This window comes from Rhinopithecus bieti, unplaced genomic scaffold (assembly GCF_001698545.2).
Source record: "Rhinopithecus bieti isolate Rb0 unplaced genomic scaffold, ASM169854v2 scaffold_67730, whole genome shotgun sequence".
NCBI lineage: Eukaryota > Metazoa > Chordata > Mammalia > Primates > Cercopithecidae > Rhinopithecus > Rhinopithecus bieti.
In genome coordinates, this window is record NW_016825956.1 from 578,955 (window position 1) to 599,492 (window position 20,538).

The following is a 20,538-nucleotide window of genomic DNA, read 5'->3' on the forward strand; positions in this document are numbered from 1 at the left end:
AGTCAATTAAACCTCTTTTATTATAAATTACCCAGTCTCAGGTATTTCTTTATAACAGTGCAAGAACAGTCTAATAGAGTATGATGTTATGAGTATGATATTAGCAATAGTAAATATCCATGTATATCTCACCAAACCTACCAATATTTATACTATGCAACGATGTGTTGTTTTAACTTTGTATGAAATATTGTAGTAAGAATTAATTCAATACTGATTCTGAGTGTATTAGTCTGCTTTTACACTGCTATAAAGATACTACCTGATACTGGTTAATTTATAAGGGAAAGAGGTTTAATTGACTTACAATTCTGCATGGCTGGGAAAGTCTCAGAAAACTTACAATCATGGTAGAAGGCAAAGAAGAAACAAGTACCTTCTTCACAAGATAGAGGAGAAAAAGAATGAGAGAAAGGAGAAGCACCAGGCACTTATCAAACAACCAGATCTTGTTAAGAACACAATCACGGCCGGGCGCGGTGGCTCAAGCCTGTAATCCCAGCACTTTGGGAGGCCGAGACGGGCGGATCACGAGGTCAGGAGATCAAGACCATCCTGGCTAACATGGTGAAACCCCGTCTCTACTAAAATACAAAAAAAAAAAAACTAGCCGGGCGACCTGGCGGGCACCTGTAGTCCCAGCTACTCGGGAGGCTGAGGCAGGAGAATGGCGTGAACCCGGGAGGTGGAGCTTGCAGTGAGCTGAGATCCGGCCACTGCACTCCAGCCTGGGTGACAGAGCGAGACTCTGTCTCAAAAAAAAAAAAAAAAAAAAAAAAAAAACACCTCACTATCAGGAGAATATCATGAGGGAAACCTCCCCCATGATCTCATCACCTCCCACCATGTGCCTCCCTAGACAGGTGGGAATTCCAGTTTGGATTAGAATTCAGGATGAGATTTGGGTGGGCACACAGCTAAACTCTATCACTGAGTAATGTCATTCCCTTTGCGTTTCATCATAATCTTTGAAGGATTTGGGGCTCTGCACTCCTATTAAAGGTATCCTTGAAAAAAACCTGAATGTCATGGTCTTCAGCAAAAGCCAATTATGTATAAATTCCCTATAAAAGATCCTATATTCATTCATAGTTTTAGGTACATTATGTCATTCACTTCTGCCTGGTTTTAATTTTTATTTCTCACTTTTTAACACTATTGATTTGTGTGTATTATTACATAGAAAGACTTCCTCTTTCCCCAATGGATTTAGTGTACTTCTAACTCTCCTGTTTTGTGCTGAATTTATTTATACATTTTGAGGATTTCAGCAGGGAAAAAAGGAATAAACACTCATATGTTATGCATCTAACTGGACAACATCCTGTAGTACATCTATTCCTAAAGCCAACCCTATGATTTACAAAACTTAAGCACATGTAAAAAAAAAAGATGCAGAATTAATTCTCTTATGTAACATAATTTAGTTTCTGTTCTAGTATTTAACCCTTATCACAAGATATAAGACATTGTTTTTAAGTTGTGAAGATAAAGGGTACAAAATTATACTAGCATTGTGTAGTATGTAAGTAATCACTCAATATATTCAAGAAATAAAATATCTGTTAAATAAATTTAAATGTTAACATAATATACAGAAATTAAAACCACCTAAACAATTACATTTTACCTTTTCACCTTTAGATCCCTTGAGACCTCTGACACCATCTGCTCCCTGTGGAATAAATTAGAAGTATTAAATGACTACAACATTTCACATTGAAAGTGTATAAGGTGAAAACAATTTAACAGTTACCTTGACTCCTCGGGGGCCAGGGTAGCCAATAGGACCTTGTGGACCAGGAGGACCCTGAAATACATTAATTACCACTTATATGTATAATAAATTGAAAGTGCTACTCATTTACATACTGTAATTTTACCAAATTATCTACAAGGATATGGTTTTTTCTACTGCTAATATTTGATAAAGATTTTTTGGTAGTTTACTCTTTGTTTCTACAATCAGATATGATGAAAACAAAACATGTAACCAGCACTATTCACTCCAAATGTATATTCATACTAAAAATATGATATTGAAATGGACTAATAAGGCAAATCTTATAAGCATGTAAAATAATGTAAACAATTCAAAATTAATCATTTGATTTTAACTTAAAACATGCTATACTGAAAGTCTGTAACAGTTATTGAAAACTAACAAGATTGATAATTTCAAATAGAAAATTATAAATTAGTAGCATTCACTTCATCAAGTATATAATCAAAATTATATATCTTCCACAGCTGGTTTTATTTCTCTAGTCTACCTACATAAAACGTTCTATAAATCATAATTTGTAATTTCTGCAGTAATGCTGAAATTTTAATGCTGTTTTAAAAGAATTCAAAACAAATGTAAACCAAATGATCCTACCCCTGCTACTGTAATCTAAAGTAGCACTAACATTGAATATGCATATATTACATTTCACTTTGATATTTTGATAGTCATTGGTCTTAATTTAACATTTTATTAGATAATGGTTACCAGAAAGTAATAATAATAAAATTGGGGTTACATATGCAGTTTAGTAATATTGAGTAATTCTTGTCCAATTTCATTGTTTTACATTATTACCATTTACTCCACACATAATTCATATGCAGAATGTGCACATATTCCTAGCCATGGGAATATTTGTTAAAAGGACAGAACATAGTCTAATTTCTAAAGTTACTAATATAAAATTAAAAGTAGTCTAAGATATCTTTTTTATACCCAAAATAACTATATGAACATAATTTATATATATGAGATGACCAAATTAAGGCATTTTCTCTTGGAAATTTTTTAATAGGACATTTAGATGGATACTTTGTAACCTACCAGAGCACCCTTTTCTCCAGACTGGCCTTCTTTCCCAGGATGACCCTTTATTTAGCAAAAACATACACTGATAAGATGTTATATAAACAGAGTTAATAATACTATGAAAGTATTTCTTTTGTTATTAAATCTACTAAGATCTTACTCTTTAAGTTTCAAAAACATTGAACGCTTTTGCATCAGTGTGTATGACTTTAAATAAATTGGAAACTATGGCATTTGGAAGTAAACATAATAAGCTTATATGTGATGGATGTAAGTTTCCTCAAATACATAATGCATTTGAGAGAGCTTAGAAAAAGGACATCAAATAATACATATTGTTCATTAGTAATTCATCCCCAGCCTCAAAGACTTATATAAAGGTATTTAAATTGCCTTATATTTTGCAAATTAATCGAATGATCATATGTGCACCTTCAAAGGGGCACTAAGACATGTGGATGAGACAGCTGAATATACAGCATGATCATAAATAGTAACAGTGTTAATAATCAACTTATTGAGATTCAGTAAATAAAAATTATAGCCATATCACAATTATACTCAATAGCAAGGAGAGGTAGGATGAGAAATCTTATATCCTAGCACTAAAAAATCTGAATATATAGTTTAAAGAGGAAAAAAATCTGTAAATAACAAACGTTTTTAATATAATAACTGTAGAGGTTACACAATTTCATTATTTATTACTATTTAAAGGGAAATAATAAATATTGCTATATTTCCAGAAAAGAAAGAAATCCCTGTAGGCTGAGGTATTTCATGAAAGATGTCTGAGAACATTTATCAATGGTGAGTAACGTCACCTGGACTCATAGAAACAGCTACTTTGAAAAGAAGATTCTGCGGAGGTTCTAGGTTAGAGTGCCAAATGAGTTTCTGCAAAAGCTACAGTGAACTCATTAAAGATTTTGCAATATAGAAGTGACATGATAAAAGGTATTTTAGAGAGATCAATGTTTAAATACTGGCTCAATTTATTTTTATTACTAACCTCATATAATCATTTCTAAAACACATGTAAAATCTAGTTTTAAAGATAATGTAAAGAAATTTTAATGACCAGGTAGCTGTTACTTACAGGAGGCCCATCAGCACCAGGAAGTCCAGCAAGTCCTGGTTTTCCTTGTGGTCCCTTATCAAATAGAGAAAAAAAACTATTAAAAAAATAAAAATAATTTTAAAAAGCTTTAACTTGTACATATACTACTAATGAAATTCTTAGCCTGAGTCACTGGATTCAATCCATAAGTAATAAACATTTAAATAACTTTTGAATATATTATGTGGAGGAAATGCCACATAAAGATAAATTAAAACTAAATGTAACATGTCACAGGTATGCTAGGTTTTAGCCTGCTTATAATCTTAGATGTGTCTTTTTTAAATTAACAAATTAATTGTTCAATACCACAATAAATCAAAGCTTAGAGAACAAAAAGGAAAGCATTATAGATCAGAAATATATTGATTCATATCATTAAAGAGGTAAAGATTGTATTATTTCCCTTAATAATATTAATAAGTACTAATTCAAAAAATTACATAGTAACATTGATGAAACCCCATTACATAGTAACATTGATGAAACACCATTTTATTTTAAAATTAAAAAATATTTTGTGCAATGTTATGGTGTGATAACTATTCATAGGAAATGAAGGAAAGTAAATCTATTTTAATGTAAAAAGAACATATCCTAATAGGTAACCAACAAGATAATAATAAAGTAACAGTTCAACAGATTAATCCCTGTTTAACCACACAGAGTTTCAAATCACATTGAACATGACCATTTCTAAGTTTGGAACATGATAAGAATCACTACCTTTTCTTGGTAGTGACAGTATCTTTTCTTGGGAATCAGACCTTTTCTTGGGAGAAAAGTAGACATTCTTCTAAGAATATTAAATTTATCAAGCTCCCAGAGCCCAGGTCATCATTATTGACACATCAAGTTATTGTCCAGGATTCAGAATCAATGGGAAGGTCAAGGACATATCAGCAAGCCTAAATGCTGGACATATTTTTGGGCTTTTTTCATTCTCAGGGAGTAAAGTATAATCATTGTATTCATATTGCCTGACATTGCAGTTTTACAAGAAAGTTTCAACCAAATCAGCATAAGACAAAAATGAATTAAAAGTAACCTTTAAATTGAAAAATTAAGATTTTTTAACCAAAAGTAATTACACCTCATTTAAGGGACTTGAATGTTTCAACCTTCTTCACCAGTCTACAAAAGTCATATTCAATCAATCAATTTAACACCATGTAATAAGTATCATAAAACACAAAATTTTTACTCTCATTTTGCTTGTCATTTAAATTAACTTTCACTCTCAAGGCAGTGGTTTTATTTCTTCAAAGCGAAATGTAATATATAAACAATTATTTCATTAATTATTGTTATCAGCAAATGTGATATTTGTATGACAATAACCTTTTGGGTAATAAATATTGCACGGAATTTTTATGTTGCTATATATTTGAGAATAGACAAGAGGCAGGGTGCGGTGGCGGCTCACGCCTGTAATCTCAGCACTTTGGGAGGCCTAGGTGGGCTGATCACTTGAGGCCAGGAATTTGAGATCAGTCTAGGCAACATGTTGAAACTCCATCTCTACTAAAAATACAATAATTAGCAGGGCCTGGTGGTGCACGCCTGTAATCCCAGCTACTAGGGAGGCTGAGGCAGAAGGATTGCTTGAATCTGGGAGGCAGAGGTTGCAGTGAGTGGAGATGGCTCCACTGCACTCCAGCCTGGGTGGCAGAGCAAGACTCCGTCTCAAAAAATAATGATAATAATAATAAAATAAATAAATAATAGGCAAGATATATTAACACTCTTGCACTATAAGATTGTTATTTAAACAAACTAAAATGAAGAGATCTCTTTCAGAATGGAAGTTCCATGATAGCAGAATATCTTGTCTGCTTTGTTTACTGTTTGCTGTTTCCCTGGAGGGGTGGGGAAAAAAAGTTAAAAGAATGTAATATATTTAGATTTTAATAAAGCAGTTAAAGTTTATTGAATGTTTCTATGTACCATGTTAGGCAATTTATGTTCATTATCCACATTCTCAAAGAATTGCGAGAAATAGTATCGATTAAGAGTTTAGGTAAATTAGCCGATGCTAATACGTGGCAGCATTGCAATCTGGATGAACTTAGGTTCCTATCCATGTCTTCAAAATTCCTCCCTTTAATATTTATTTTGTGTCCTGTTATTTTATACTGGACTCAAGACAGTCATGTAACATCAATTGCTACTGAGCAATTAATATATGAGTAAACTCAGAAATTAAATCACAGGAAATATTTAGGAGAAATCACAATTTATCACAGGATGTATTTGGTATATTTATCAAAAATATCAGAAAAAAAACAATATAATATCTTATCTATTTTAGTTAATTAACTTAAATTTTATGAAATATTTTACCAAAATAAAAGCCAGGCTATAAGAAGTTAGCAAAAAACATTGTTCTTGGATAGTAAAAATATATGACATTAGCTAAATTATATTAAAATGTTAAATTATACCATGATACAATTAAAACATTACTATTTACCAAATTTTCAGAGACAAGACTCCTCAGCCAGAATAAATAAATCATAGCTATCATTAAAAATAAAAGTAGGCCGGGCACGGTGGCTCAAGCCTGTAATCCCAGTACTTTGGGAGGCCAAGACGGGCAGATCACGAGGTCAGGAGATTGAGACCACCCTGGCTAACAAGGTGAAACCCCGTCTCTAGTAAAAAGTACAAAAAACTAGCCAGGTGAGGTGGCGGGTGCCTGTAGTCCCAGCTACTCGCGAGGCTGAGGCAGGAGAATGGCGTGAACCTGGGAGGCGGAGCTTGCAGTGAGCTGAGATCCGGCCACTGCACTCCAGCCTGGGCGACAGAGCGAGACTGCGTCTCAAAAAAATAAATAAATAAATAAATAAATAAATAAATAAATAAAATAAAAAATTAAAATAATAATTTCTACTTTTAATATAGATGTAATAAAAAATTTATATTATAGATGTATTATCATTAAAAAGTGTTTTCCTCATATTCTTGAGTATCTTTCTCCTTTTGATGGTAAGAGACTGGTTTTGAATCTACTGGCTTCAGATCAGAGGCAGAAGCAGTATGCACGTAAGACAGCTCTTTTCTTACCACCAGAAGTGCAGTAAACCAGATTCTATATTTTATCTGGCTTGGCACAGGGAATTCAGATATAACAACTTTTCCTAAGAGCAAATTCCTCTTAACAATCTAGTACATACATGATAAAATCATGGTAGAAATTTAACAGGTGCAGGTGTCAAGTGCAATGTAAAACAAATATATTTATAATGTGCTAATCTAAAATATGAGTGACCCAGATTAAAATCCCTGATCTAAATATTAAAAATAACCTTTAGAACCTAACATAACTCGTAGGACATTTTCCAGTAGTGCTCTGCATCTATGTCTAAAGCATCCACAGAAAAAAGTACTTTCAAAACTACTTAAATCTGATGTTTGCTCTCACAACTCAATATTTAGATAAATAATCCAATTAGAATATTAACCAAAAGAGTTTAATAGATATTTTATCAAAGATGTGATAGAAATGATTGCTAAGCATAGGAAAAGATGTTCAACAAAAGTAGTGATCAGGGAAATACAAATTACAACCACAGTGAGATACCATTTCACACCAACAAGAATGATCGTAATCAAGAAGACAGACAATAACAAGCATGAGTGAGAATGTGGAGAAATTACTATCCTCATACATCTTTGCTTGGAAGGAAAAATGGTACAATCAATATAGAAAAGAGTGGAATTCTCAAAACATTAAACATAAGTTTACCATAACCGAGGAATTTTACTTCTAAGTATATACCCAAAAGAAATGAAAACACATTGATACAAAGACTTGTATGCAATTATTCACTACAGCAGTGGTATGTATAATAGCAAAAAAGTATAAACTACATGTATTCTATCAACTGTCAAATAAAAGTAAACAGAACCTGGTATAGCCAATCAATGGAATACTATGAGAACAAAATAAGGAGCAAAGTACTAATAAATAATGAGCAAAGTACTAATAAAAGTACTACGGCATAGGCCGGGCGCGGTGGCTCACGCCTGTAATCCCAGCACTTTGGGAGGCCGAGGCGGACGGATCACAAGGTCAGGAGATCGAGAACACGGTGAAACCCTGTCTCTACTAAAATACAAAAAATTAGCCGGGCGCGGTGGCGGGCGCCTGTAGTCCCAGCTACTCAGGAGGCTGAGGCAGGAGAATGGGGTGAACCCGGGAGGCGGAGCTTGCAGTGAGCTGAGATCTGGCCACTGCACTCCAGCCTGGGCGACAGAGGGAGACTCCGTCTCAAAAAAAAAAAAAAAAAAAAAAGTACTACGGCATGGATGAACCCAAAATGAAAGAAGTCAGACATAAAGGTCACATATGCATTCATATGATTAAATAATATATTAAATTTATTCATAAGTTTCATTCATATGAAATATTCAGAAAACTCAAATCTATACAGATAAAAAGCAAATTAATTGTTGGCTAGGTCTGAGGGGGTGGAAACACGGACTGCAAATTAACACAAGGATTATTTCTGGAGTGGTATCAGTATTCTGAAAGTTAGATTGCAGCACAACTGTAAATTTAGTAAAAATCATTCACTTGTGCACTTAAAACAAGTGAATATTTATAGTATGCAAATTATACCTCAATAAAGCTGTTAGTTTTTTTTTAAAAAAAATTGTTATGTTTGTAGAAATCAACAAAAATAATGAAAGAAAAAAGGTGTTGGAAAAGAGCCAGCTAGCAATGTGCTATGACTACAGGGAACAAAATATTACTCAAGGACTCTCACAGTGGATATCAGGGAAAAAGACATGTGTTTAATTAAAGACTTATTCTTGTTTTGATCCAGACATTGAGTTATTAACAAGACCATCATTTGCCATTCATATATGAGATATGATGGCAATGACAACTTCACAATTTTCCCTTCATTATATCTTCCTACAAATCTTTTGTCACAAGCAAACTTAGTTACTTTTTTGGAAAATAATGAGAAAGAAAAGGAGACCTAAAATAAAGAGAAAATATTCACTCGTACCAGTATGTTCCTGAAATTAATATAGCTGAGAACATCACATTTAGAAGCTGTTTAAATGGTAACTGAAGTTTTATCATTCACAGTTTAAGAACATATAAATGAATTCTCCCCACACTGTATTTCCACGTCAACTCCAGATTAATTCCTTATGTGCTGAGCAATCTAGATATCTTAACAAAAACAGAAGGCAGACCTTACACCTGCCTAAGATTGCTAAAGCAAACATGTTCACTAGGCTTTACTAGAACAAAAGATTAACTTACTTTTTCACCAGGAGGACCAATTGGACCTTGTGGACCAGGAAGACCCTATTTTTAAAAAATGTATTTCATATATCAGAAGTCAAATCACAGTAACACACTTTTAAAACAGCAAATTATTAGCTCACTACAGTACATAGAGTGAGTTATAAGAATCTGCATATATTCCTATACACCCCAAAGAATTTTAGAACATGATGAGGAGTTTTACACAAGCTACTCTTTTTGCAAAGGGACTATAATGTGATCCTATTCAGAACTCTCCTGCAGGTGGCTATTAGTCCTGGCATTCCCTAAACATTGAATGACTCATTTTTCCTTGGGAAGAGAGGGGCTTCTGCAAGTTTGCTCAACTTTTTTAAAAAAGAAAAGGATGTATTTTCCTACATTCACATTTTAAATATTGCTAGGCCTACACAGAAAATTGTGAGGCTGTCAATTTTCTTATGCAAAGATAGCATCTCCACCCCCATTATTTCAAAGGAGCTGCAATGGCTTAGACTTACCTGAGGTCCTGGATTCCCTTGTTGACCTGGAGGCCCAGGTTCCCCTTGGGGACCCTGCCAGAGGAAAATATAAAAAGTCTTTAATGGGCTATTTTACACAATAGATTTTTTTCTTCATAATTGGAAAATTCCTCCACCCACCTCTAAACAGTTTTCCCTCAAGAGATTCTGGAAAATATTGTAAAATATTAATGTATCTAATATACTTAGCAAAATATAAGAAATCTTTATATTTTAGATTTAGCAACAAAAATGGCTTCTTAGTGGTTATATTCAAAGATGGGTTATTTTATCACTATTTGCTACATACATACCATGTTCCCTTTTGGTCCTGGGGGGCCATCTACACCTGCCATACCCTGCAACGAAGAAAAAGTATGTATGGTTGCTTATATGTTTTGATGCTAAATTAGAAAATCAAAAAGAATAATCTAATAGCATGATACTCACTACCCTAAGCGACTAAAAATCATTTTAGGATTTAATGTAAATAAAGAAGAGACAAGACCTATACTTTCTTTTCCATGTCCACATTGGAGACAATCTACCATGCTGGGGATATATCATGAAAACAGTAAGATAATCAAAAGGAAGATAGAAGGAAAAAAGGGAATGTAGATCTTCAAATACAACAAGGCAATAAACTCTTGGCTCTTTACTGAGGGCTTTTATGGCCTCTCAAAGGTTGGCAACAAGCTTTCCCTAGAAAATCTTCAATGTTTCCAGCAGTACATACAGGCTGCCCTGGAGCTCCTGGAGTTCCCCTTGGACCCAGCAAACCTCGTGGGCCCTAGGAGAAAAAGAAAAAAGCACGCCTTTTTAAAAAAAGTCCTAAAACATGTCTCTTCCAATGAAGAAATCCTAAGGTTATTTTTAGAGTAAAAATATCTGGACATCTTTTATTAACACACTGAAAGTGATGTCCATAACATAAATATCTAGTGTTTATACTGATCCAAAAGCCAGAATAAATAACAGTTTTTAGTACAGAAACTGTGTTTCTTTGATTCAATAAATTTACATAGGAATCACTTGGGGAATTTTTAAAATATGAAATAGTTTAATATTTTCAATATGACACTTTTGTGTCATTTTTTGATTTCAATGACAACATTCAACATTATTATTCAATCAGATATACTATACAAATAGAAGAGTCCTGATTCTCATTTATTGTACATTTAGGTAAATTTCTTCTTAAGATAGCATTCACTGAGAAAAGAAAACGACCAGCTGTGTAACTATATATGCAGATTACAGAAACCATTTTTGAGAGGTTCCGTAAATTATTTTTATTTACACTTGATTTCTCCTTCTCTTCTTTTACCCCTCCTGCACCTGCTCACCTTCTTTTCCTTCTTTAGAAAAGTCAATAAAATAATCTAATTTCTCCCCCATTTGCTTGAATTTACTTGACAAGGATCTAAAATGTGGCACAAGGTAGAATGTAGGAATTTAAAACCAAAATTAGGAAGCCTATTTCTAGTTTAGTTTTTTTGTTAGCTAGCTTCAAGTAAACATTCCCAGATCAGTTTCCTCATTTGTAATATTTGATGGAGAAAAGTGATATAATCCATATGTCTGGTATATTCCAAGTGACATACTATTTTTTTTTTTCTGGTAATAGGATTCATTTCTTCTCAGTACATAAATTTTGGAGCTACTGATGACAGGACAAAAAACAAAATAAAGAAACAGCAACAAAACTAGGTAAGGTAACATTTTGGCTGGAAATATGTTACATTCCACAGATTTTCCCTCAATCGTCTAAGATTTTCTCTGTAACAAAAGAAGACCTCTATATATCCTTTTTCATTTTTTTCACATGGCAATTATCTGGTTAGCTTAGCTAAGACTGCAATATTTATCTGAGTTTATCGTTGTTTTTATATGTGTAACACCAGCCACTAGTCCTAAAAAATAGAGCTATTACTTAAAAATAAAAAATAAGTTGCTTACAGCTTCACCTGGAAGACCTCTTGGTCCAATTTCTCCATCTTCTCCCTGTCATTGACGAAATAAATGAGTATAGAACATTTAGACAATGTATCATTTCAACATGATTTTGTTTTATTATGTTTTAATTTTAAATATTTCGTAAAGAAATGAAAAGAAGTATTAATATACCCTCATTCCATCATCACCAGGAGGACCTGGAGGTCCTTGCGGACCTCGTTCACCCTGTTAAATCAATACAAATATGATTAGCATATGGAAATAAGTAGAATGTTTACCAGTCTATCAGGTAACTATCCAAACCAAATAAAACAGGACATTTGACAGGGAAAACATATGCTTTATTTACCGTCCTCAAAACATTTTGCAGATAAATCATAATTTAACAACTTTAACTGGCTTTACATGTTAGTATGCTAATAATATTTTATAATTATAATATTGTTCTCTTAATTTTCAATACAAAAGTTTTATGTAAAATAAGTATCTCTAAATAGTTTCCAGACATTTAATTATTTTGAGATAAATTAGTTTAGAAACTTATTTTGCTGTGAGTGTATTAATATGGATATAGCTTTGGTGACTGTTGACTTAAGATATTTCTACGTGTCTAAATAATTTATATTAAATCGTGCGCATAGACTCAGAGGATGAAAGAAATCTGGTATTTTTTTAAAAATGGGATAAGAAGTAGATCTTGATCTTAAGATGTTAGACACACACTATATGTTCTGTCAGACATTCATAGGGTTTTCTTTTCTTTCACTATATTTTTCTTCTCCAATTTTCTTACAACTTATCTTAGCCTCATTATTAATGCTGGTAAAGAAAGATATGAAGATCTAAAGCTGATCTATTTTTGAGAGACAGTCTTCATAATTTCCTACTAAAATTATCTGCTGAAATACTGTTCAGGATCATGGTTTCTTTAGCCTTCACAAATTACAAGTTCTTGACTTGTACTGAAAGCTTTTATCATCACCAAAAAACAACATAGTGCCTAGTATATTACTGTGTTAATGACAAACTACCTACAGATGTCTTCTTCTGAGTATATGTCCACAGACAAAAGTAATGAAAAGTTGAGAAAATTATTTAAAATTAGAGGTAAAATTAAATGTCCACATTGCTCTTCTGTTTATATTTTCCAGGTACATGTATATAAACATCCTGATTCAATTTATGTTTGCAAAAAAGAAATATTATAATGTCTAAAAATATTCAAAGAACTTACACTGATACCACATGTGTATTTTACCTATTTTCCTCCTAGTATCTATTACATTATTATTAAGTCGATTCACAAATGTTAAAATTAATTTTTCTTCTTTTTCTGATTTCCCAATTGTTATCAATTATAAAATATTTCATAACATTCTCTGGAAAAAAAAGGAATAGATGTATCTTACCCTGTGACCTTTGTCACCTGGCAGACCTGGAAGTCCATCAAACCCTCGATCTCCCTGTAAAACCATCATCATCATCATCATCATCATCATCATCATCATCATCAACATCACAATTCCAGTCTTTCCATTAAATGTGAAATATTCTCTCAGATTCAGAAAATGGATTTTTAAATATAAAATTTTACGTGGTGAACTGACACACAGGATGTGAACATAAAAATATGTGAGCTCCTGACCTTTGCCCCAGGTTCTCCTGGCATTCCTCTTCCTCCATCTGCACCTGGACGACCCTGATAATGCCAACAGCATGATTAAGCAAAGTGACTCTTATTACTAGCAGGTAAGTAAAATAAATAAGTGAATAAATAAATAAATAAATCTAATGATCATGGCAGATGCCTTCAAAATGCACAATGAAAATAAGCCATACCCTTTTTCCAGGTTTTCCTGTTGGACCAGGGGGACCCTGGACGCCTCGAGGGCCCTATATCAAAACATCATAATTAAACCATATTATAGAATTCTTGATCAACAAACTCAATAGCATCAAGAGAGATGGTGTCAGAAACTAGGATCCTCTTAGCTTTAACTTAATCATTCAAACACAAGAAAATTATTTCCACATTAAAGTTCAAATAAAGCAGAAGACAAAAGGTTTCTATCAAATAAATACCTATTTTTTCTAAATGGCTTCTTACAAAAAAAAAATACCACTTATTAACTATATATGTAGACATGAGGTTACATTTAAATAAAAGAAATAATTACACATTTTATTCCCAAAACCTTGGAGTTTTATATTTCCCTTGATGGAACACACTCTGAACTATTCATTCCATTTCTCTTCTCTTACCAATGCCCTTTCTTTCACCTTTCTCTCATTTGTTGTATGTTCTTTACTAGATATTTCTCCTTTTATTGCACTTATAATGTTGGATTATAATGGTTTTTTCTCATGTTTGAATCTCCCATTTAGATTGTGAACAGCTAAAGTCTTTAATCAATTTTCCCCACTATACTTCTAAAATTCAGCACAGTGCCTGGTACACCTCTCTTTCAATCAGCTACAAAAATTTGGAGGACAATTTGGCAATCCCTGAAGCAAATTATTGACTGGCACTATACTATATCAGATTAAAGTTTTAAAATTCTCATTATCTTTTTCTTCAGTAGCAGTATACCATAATGTGTCAATATATACTTTTCATGGGGATCAATATATATGTTTTAAAGTGAAATTATACAGCTAATAATAGGTCAAATGTAGTTCCACTACAAATATTACATAGGCCTTCATATTTAACTAACTACATATGCTATTTAAAGTTAATTAAAATAATATGCATATAATAAACATGGTAGAAAATAATGAAACCCACATTTGAAAATTTAAATAATTTTTATAATCACTGTGAAATGTTCATTCTAGAAATAAAAAATTAAGACTGTCTAAAGGCCCAGCATGGTGAATCATTCCTGTAATACGAGCACTCTGGGAGGCCCAGGAGGGCAGATTGCTTGAGCTCAGGAGTTTGAGACCAGACTGGGCAATATGGTGAAACCCCAACTCTAGAAAAAATACGAAAAATTTGCCGGGCATGGTGGCACATGACTGTAGTCCCAGCTACTTAGGAGGCTAGAGTAGGAGGATCCTTTGAACCCAGGAGGCGAAGGTTGCAGTGAGCCAAGATCATGCCACTGCACACTGCAGCCTGGGCAACAGAGCAGAGCAAGACTCTGTCTTGAAAAAAAAAAAAAAACGATGGTCTACAGGTTGAAGAGTATGTAGCTTTGTAGTGAGAACACTGTACTCTGAACTCCAGTCCGAAGGCATGAGCCAACAATAACAGTACAAATTACTTTTTAGTTTTTAATGAAAATAATCCTTCCTTTGATAATACATTTCTCTTTTTGGATTAAAGGAATCGAGGAAAACTAAAATCCAAAACAATTACTGCGGTATGTTTTCAGATTCATCTATTTTATAAAAAGAAAATATTGAGCAAAAGTTCACAAACTTTGGGAAAGAATGGACTCCCTACCTTTTCATATAGTCTAATATCAGTGTTTTTACACGATTCCCAGTTAAGCTGCAAACATTTTCCATCCTTTTAATGGCAAAGTTAACCAAACATAACAGAGAAGGCTACTATATCTTGAATCACCCGAATATCGTAATCAGTTTTCTCTGAATTTTTAAATTTCAAAATAAACTCTCATACCTTAATAGAATACTACTCAGGAACAACAACAACAACAAAAAAGAATGAACTATTGATGCATTCTCAAAGGAATTATGCTGTATCAAAGAAGCCAGTCAAGAATAAAAAGACAAATTTTGATTTCTTACCTGAGGACCTGGATCGCCACTCTCACCTTTGGCCCCAGCTGAACCAGGCCCCCCCTATAGAAAAAAGTGAAGATATTTCACTTAATTTAGCAATTTCATAAGTACTTTTATCCTGCCAATTGCACCTGAAATAATTAAACATTATTCAAAATATATTTAATCATATTAGCATTATCTTATTAACACAGTAAAATTCTCCAGCACTTGCATTGAAGTATATCTCTTCTCAATGTATTGATTACATTCCAATTTGTGAGCAATAAAGGTCTATATTTTATGTAGCACTGCACAGAAGTTAACCTCATGAAATCACATTGAAATTGTCTTTTGTGTGTGCACTATAAGAACTCATAGGATGATACACAAAGCATTATTTATCACTACTCTGTGATGCAGTAGTAGAGTAACCCATTATTACCAAATCAGATACACATTTAATCCATTTATACTATAAGGATTAACATTGACAAAATGTTACTGCTTTTATATTCAGATAATTTTTAGACTCTAAATTGTATAATAATAAAATGGCAAGAACCTGATGTTATTGATACTATTATAATTGCCCTGAAATAGCGTTAACACATTTTCCCCAGGTTGGTTTGTTTTTTCCAATGATAATAAGTCTGTATAACAAATATATCTTAAATGCATTTACATAATTAAGGTGACCAGACTTGGTGGCTCACGCCTGTAATCTCAGAACTTTGGGAGGCCAAGGCAGGTGGATCACCTGATGTCAGGAGGTCGAGACCAGCCTGGCGAACATAGCGAAACTCTATCTTTACTAAAAGTACAAAATTTAGGTGGACATGGCGTCAGGCGCCCATAATCCTAGCTACTCAGGAGGCTGAGGCAGGAGAATCGCTTGAAACGGGGAGGCAGAGCTTGCAGAGAGCCAAGATCGCACCACCGCATCCCAGCCTGGGTGACAAGAGTGAAACTCCATCTCAAAATAAATAAATAAAAATAAATAAAAAATAAAAAGGTGCAACAACAACCTGGCACATAAACTAAAATAAATAAACAAACCATAAAATTGCTTTATAAACAAGTTGTGAGTTTTAAAATTAAACACTAGGCAACACATATCCCCAAAAAACTTCAGAACATTAAAAATAAACATGGTGATTATAGTCACTTCATGCTGAAACACTGTGTGTTCTAAAAGATTCTAATTTATTTAAATCCATACACATTCCATTAAATACCACATTGTATAAAGTATGACAAAGATTAAAATTATGCTAAATCTGAACATGTCAGCAATCTATAGCCTCCTGGTGACTCCAAAGTAAAAGAAGTATTAACATGATGTCTACGAAATACAAAAAGTCAAGTAACATGAATTTTCCAAAATTTAAAATTAAAAGAATAATGACTTTCAAGCTTCTAATAAAGAATTATTGCAAACAAACTTCTGCAAGAGAAAAACTGGGGTTCCACATTAAGTCAGATTATTAATCACTGAATTGAATACAATTATAGAACAGACTATTTTTAATTAATTGACTGTATTACATTCTCTCTATATAAGCACTACCTACTCAACAGATTATAATTATTTTGCTCCAACACTTATTCTAAAAAATGTCACACAGTCATTGACAATAAAATAATAGGGAAAAAAATTTTCTGCACTTCCTGCATGTTTTATGATACAGTCCTCCATTTGTCTATAAAGGCAACTGGATGTAAACAAGTGGTTAAAATAATTTTCATAGGAAAATGCACAAATGTCAAAATATTGATATAGAACTTTCTTTTCTAAATCTTAATCTAGTGAATACTTTTTTAGACTATAGAGTTAAAAGATATTTGGAAGACTAACAAGTTAACATTTTGATGCAAACATCAAATTTGCATGTTTTGAAACAAAGTATAATAAATGGTAAAAAGAAACAATACGATTTTTTTTCTCTCAATACCTACCTTCAATAATTAAGGAAGCTGAAACTTTCATACCAAAGAGTTAAGTAGTTAAAATTAATCAGTTTGGGCTATGACACTGAGAATGTGTATATGGTTGTCAATATTTTCTCTTTGCCAACAGGCTATGGAAAATAGGCTGGCCCTTAATGGTTTTTTAATGAAAACAAGAACCGCTAATGTAATGTGCCTCCCTTGTTTCTGCTCATTGCTGCCGTTAGCCTCTATGGATCCATTTCCTTGTGTTTTTCAAGATAAGTAATGAAATTTCTTTGGATAATAGAGTTTTAGATATCCTAGGACTGATATTTGTTTTTCTTTTTATTTATTTATTTTTATTTGAGATGGAGTCTAGCTCTGTCACCAAGACTGGAGTCCCCTGACGCGATCTCAGCGCACAGCAACCTCCACATCCTGGGTTCAAGCGATTCTCCTGCCTCAGCCTCCTGAGTATCTGGGATTACAGGCATGCACCAGCACACCCGGCTAATTTTCTACTTTTAGTAGAGACGGGGTTTCTCCATGTTGGTCAGGCTGGTATCGAACTCCCAACCTCAGGTGATCCGCTTGCCTTGGCCTCCCAAAGTGCTGGGATTACAGGCGCGAGCCACCACGCCCGGCCTGATATTTATAAATTAAATCATATATGGCACTGTTTCTCAAATATGTTTGCCCATAGGAATCAATCTGGTGCACATATTAAAATTACAGTGCTGGTTCCAATTCTGAATCTACAACTTTAGAGTCTTAAGTTCAGAGGCTCAGAAATTTTTATTTTTAATAAAATACCTAGGTTAATTCTTCTGACCCCCAATTTTATAATACACTAATATACTACTTACTTTCCTGTTACGTAAATTTGAGTCATTAACAAATAATTGAAAATCAACTCTATTTCATTTGTTAAGTGATATAGAATTTGCCATATTATTGTATTTTGGAAAGGCAAAGTATGATAATATATATGATAAATATTTAATAACGTGTTAAATTATATAGTTTAAATTCTATGAAACATTATCAGAATATATGTTCCACCTGAGCTTATATGATTGACTGTATATTCCTGCAAAATAAATGTAAAATTTTGACTAAATTATGGTAAATATAAATATAAGGAAATCTACACAATAAAATCTTGAATAAAATACATGAAGAAAAACTATCACCCTAATATAACCAGTAAAACAGATTAAATAATTAGAAGACTAAGCACTTGATTTAAATTTGAATACAATAGTTTTGCTGTAAGTGTCTAGTACGTACAATACAGATAAGATTTTAACTTTCAGAATAATACATTCTGTAAATAGATTTATTTTCATAAAATATTTTGAAAGTCTGTGAGAGCATATGAAAGCACAGTAAAAAAATATACTAAAAAGCAAATATTTAAAATATAAATTATTTATCCATCTATTCTAAAATTAGTGAAAATCCTGGTTTGAATCCTGTGAACTGCTACACCACTTAACATTAGTATATTCTAGTGTCTTTGAAGATTTTTTAGACAAAAATATTTGAAATATCTTAGCTTGCTATCATGCTAGTAAGAAAAAAATAATACTTTGTTATTTCCAAGAGTTTCTACAACAGAAAATACTCTCTCTAATATCTGAAGCATCTTGTGGAATACTGAGGCAACCTGCAGTTTAAAAAAGTATCTTGCTTGTCTGAAGATTTTGTCATAATTTTTACTGGCCTCAAATATATTTTTCTTTTTTAACAAACATTTTGTTTAATATAAAATTAAGTCTCAAGGATTATTGTAAAATATCATTTTAGAAACTGAATGTTAGGCAAATGAATGATACTTATAGTTTAAGAAATTAATAGTTGGATATGACTCAATTACATTTTTCTTTATTCAATTTAAATTTTTTACTGAGACCTTTTGATCAAAATGTACTGAAAACTGAATTGAGAAGGATTTTTTTTTAATGGAAACAACAGCAAGCATGAAAACATACACTACTGTCACCAACCAGAGATATGCACAATCCCTGGAAGAAGTTGCACAGGGAACTGCTAATTTGAAAATTTTAACATATATTATCTTTGTTGGAGTAACCTACCACAGGACCTGGTCTTCCAGTTAGACCCATTGGGCCAGGTGGGCCTCTCAGAGCAATCTAGAAAACAAAATATATCAAATTCAGTAATATTCTCCTGGAAGAGCAAATTAAAGTACAATATGAATATGCACAAGCTACCCTTAAGTAACACATGATCAACACAGATTTAATAGCTACATGCTAGAAAGAGTGTCGGGTTACTGAAGAACTGCCAATTTCTAGAATGACAAAAGAGGTAAATATCAGACATTTTGAAAACTTTTAACATATAAAATCTTGTAACATATATTGCTATGATTTAATCAAAATAAAAGTTAAACTAGATTTTAGAACAACTAATATCTGATAATTTACTATTCTGAATTTACTGAAGAATAATGCATAGCCTTTTTCTCTTAAATGTGTAGGCACAATTTGAGAGACTTTAGATAAAATTATTTTAGCAATAGTTTAGGAAAATTATGATAACTAAAGCCAGACACTATCAAACAAAACTGGTCAGGAAGTGTTATGATAATATGTGCCTTTCAACAAATCTCAAATCTAATGCTACAGAGAAGAATGTTTTATTTTGTATAATCATAGGCATAATAAACTGATTACATGCACTATTATTACACTGAATATTAGAAATGTGAAATTAGCATACTTGAAAAGCTGGAACACATACAATACAAAAGATAAAATTTGATAGATGTTAAATTAGTATTGTGTGCTACTTTGGAATATTAGAGAGCTCAAGAGATAAACACTTAGATTTATCACAAAGATATCAAAATAATACCGCAACAGAAATAAATGCAAAATCATATTAGAAAAGTGCACGAGATGAAAACAGTAGGATCTCCAAAGTCACTACTGACTCACCATGAGATTTTGACAATATACTTCTTAATCCTTGAGATTAAATATCTGAAAATTGAATTATAATGCTTGCTACCTATTTTCAAGTAGGTGAAGAGGGCTAATAAAATGAGGAATTCAATGACCTCATAAAATATTTAAGTTCAAATAATTACCTTAAAATTGTTCAAAACAATGTATTTTATAAAATAAGTTGTAGAAATCTTTAGTAAATTATGTTAAATAATTTT

The 20,538-nt window shown here is 32.5% G+C and overlaps 1 protein-coding gene across 1 annotated transcript in view; it reads right to left on the bottom strand.

The window, feature by feature from the left end:
- The window catches only part of COL11A1 (collagen type XI alpha 1 chain), a 232,172-nt gene that overhangs the window by 115,381 nt on the left and 96,253 nt on the right, over window positions 1-20,538 (bottom strand). The window contains exons 15-29 of the mRNA XM_017863237.1: window positions 19,445-19,501; window positions 15,441-15,494; window positions 13,521-13,574; window positions 13,327-13,380; window positions 13,091-13,144; window positions 11,853-11,906; window positions 11,685-11,729; window positions 10,462-10,515; window positions 10,040-10,084; window positions 9,726-9,779; window positions 9,223-9,267; window positions 3,918-3,971; window positions 2,834-2,878; window positions 1,757-1,810; window positions 1,631-1,675 (exon numbers count right to left, since the gene is read on the bottom strand). Of these exons, the coding sequence (XP_017718726.1) occupies window positions 1,631-1,675; window positions 1,757-1,810; window positions 2,834-2,878; window positions 3,918-3,971; window positions 9,223-9,267; window positions 9,726-9,779; window positions 10,040-10,084; window positions 10,462-10,515; window positions 11,685-11,729; window positions 11,853-11,906; window positions 13,091-13,144; window positions 13,327-13,380; window positions 13,521-13,574; window positions 15,441-15,494; window positions 19,445-19,501 (768 nt within the window). The remainder of the gene's footprint in view (window positions 1-1,630; window positions 1,676-1,756; window positions 1,811-2,833; window positions 2,879-3,917; window positions 3,972-9,222; window positions 9,268-9,725; window positions 9,780-10,039; window positions 10,085-10,461; window positions 10,516-11,684; window positions 11,730-11,852; window positions 11,907-13,090; window positions 13,145-13,326; window positions 13,381-13,520; window positions 13,575-15,440; window positions 15,495-19,444; window positions 19,502-20,538) is intronic.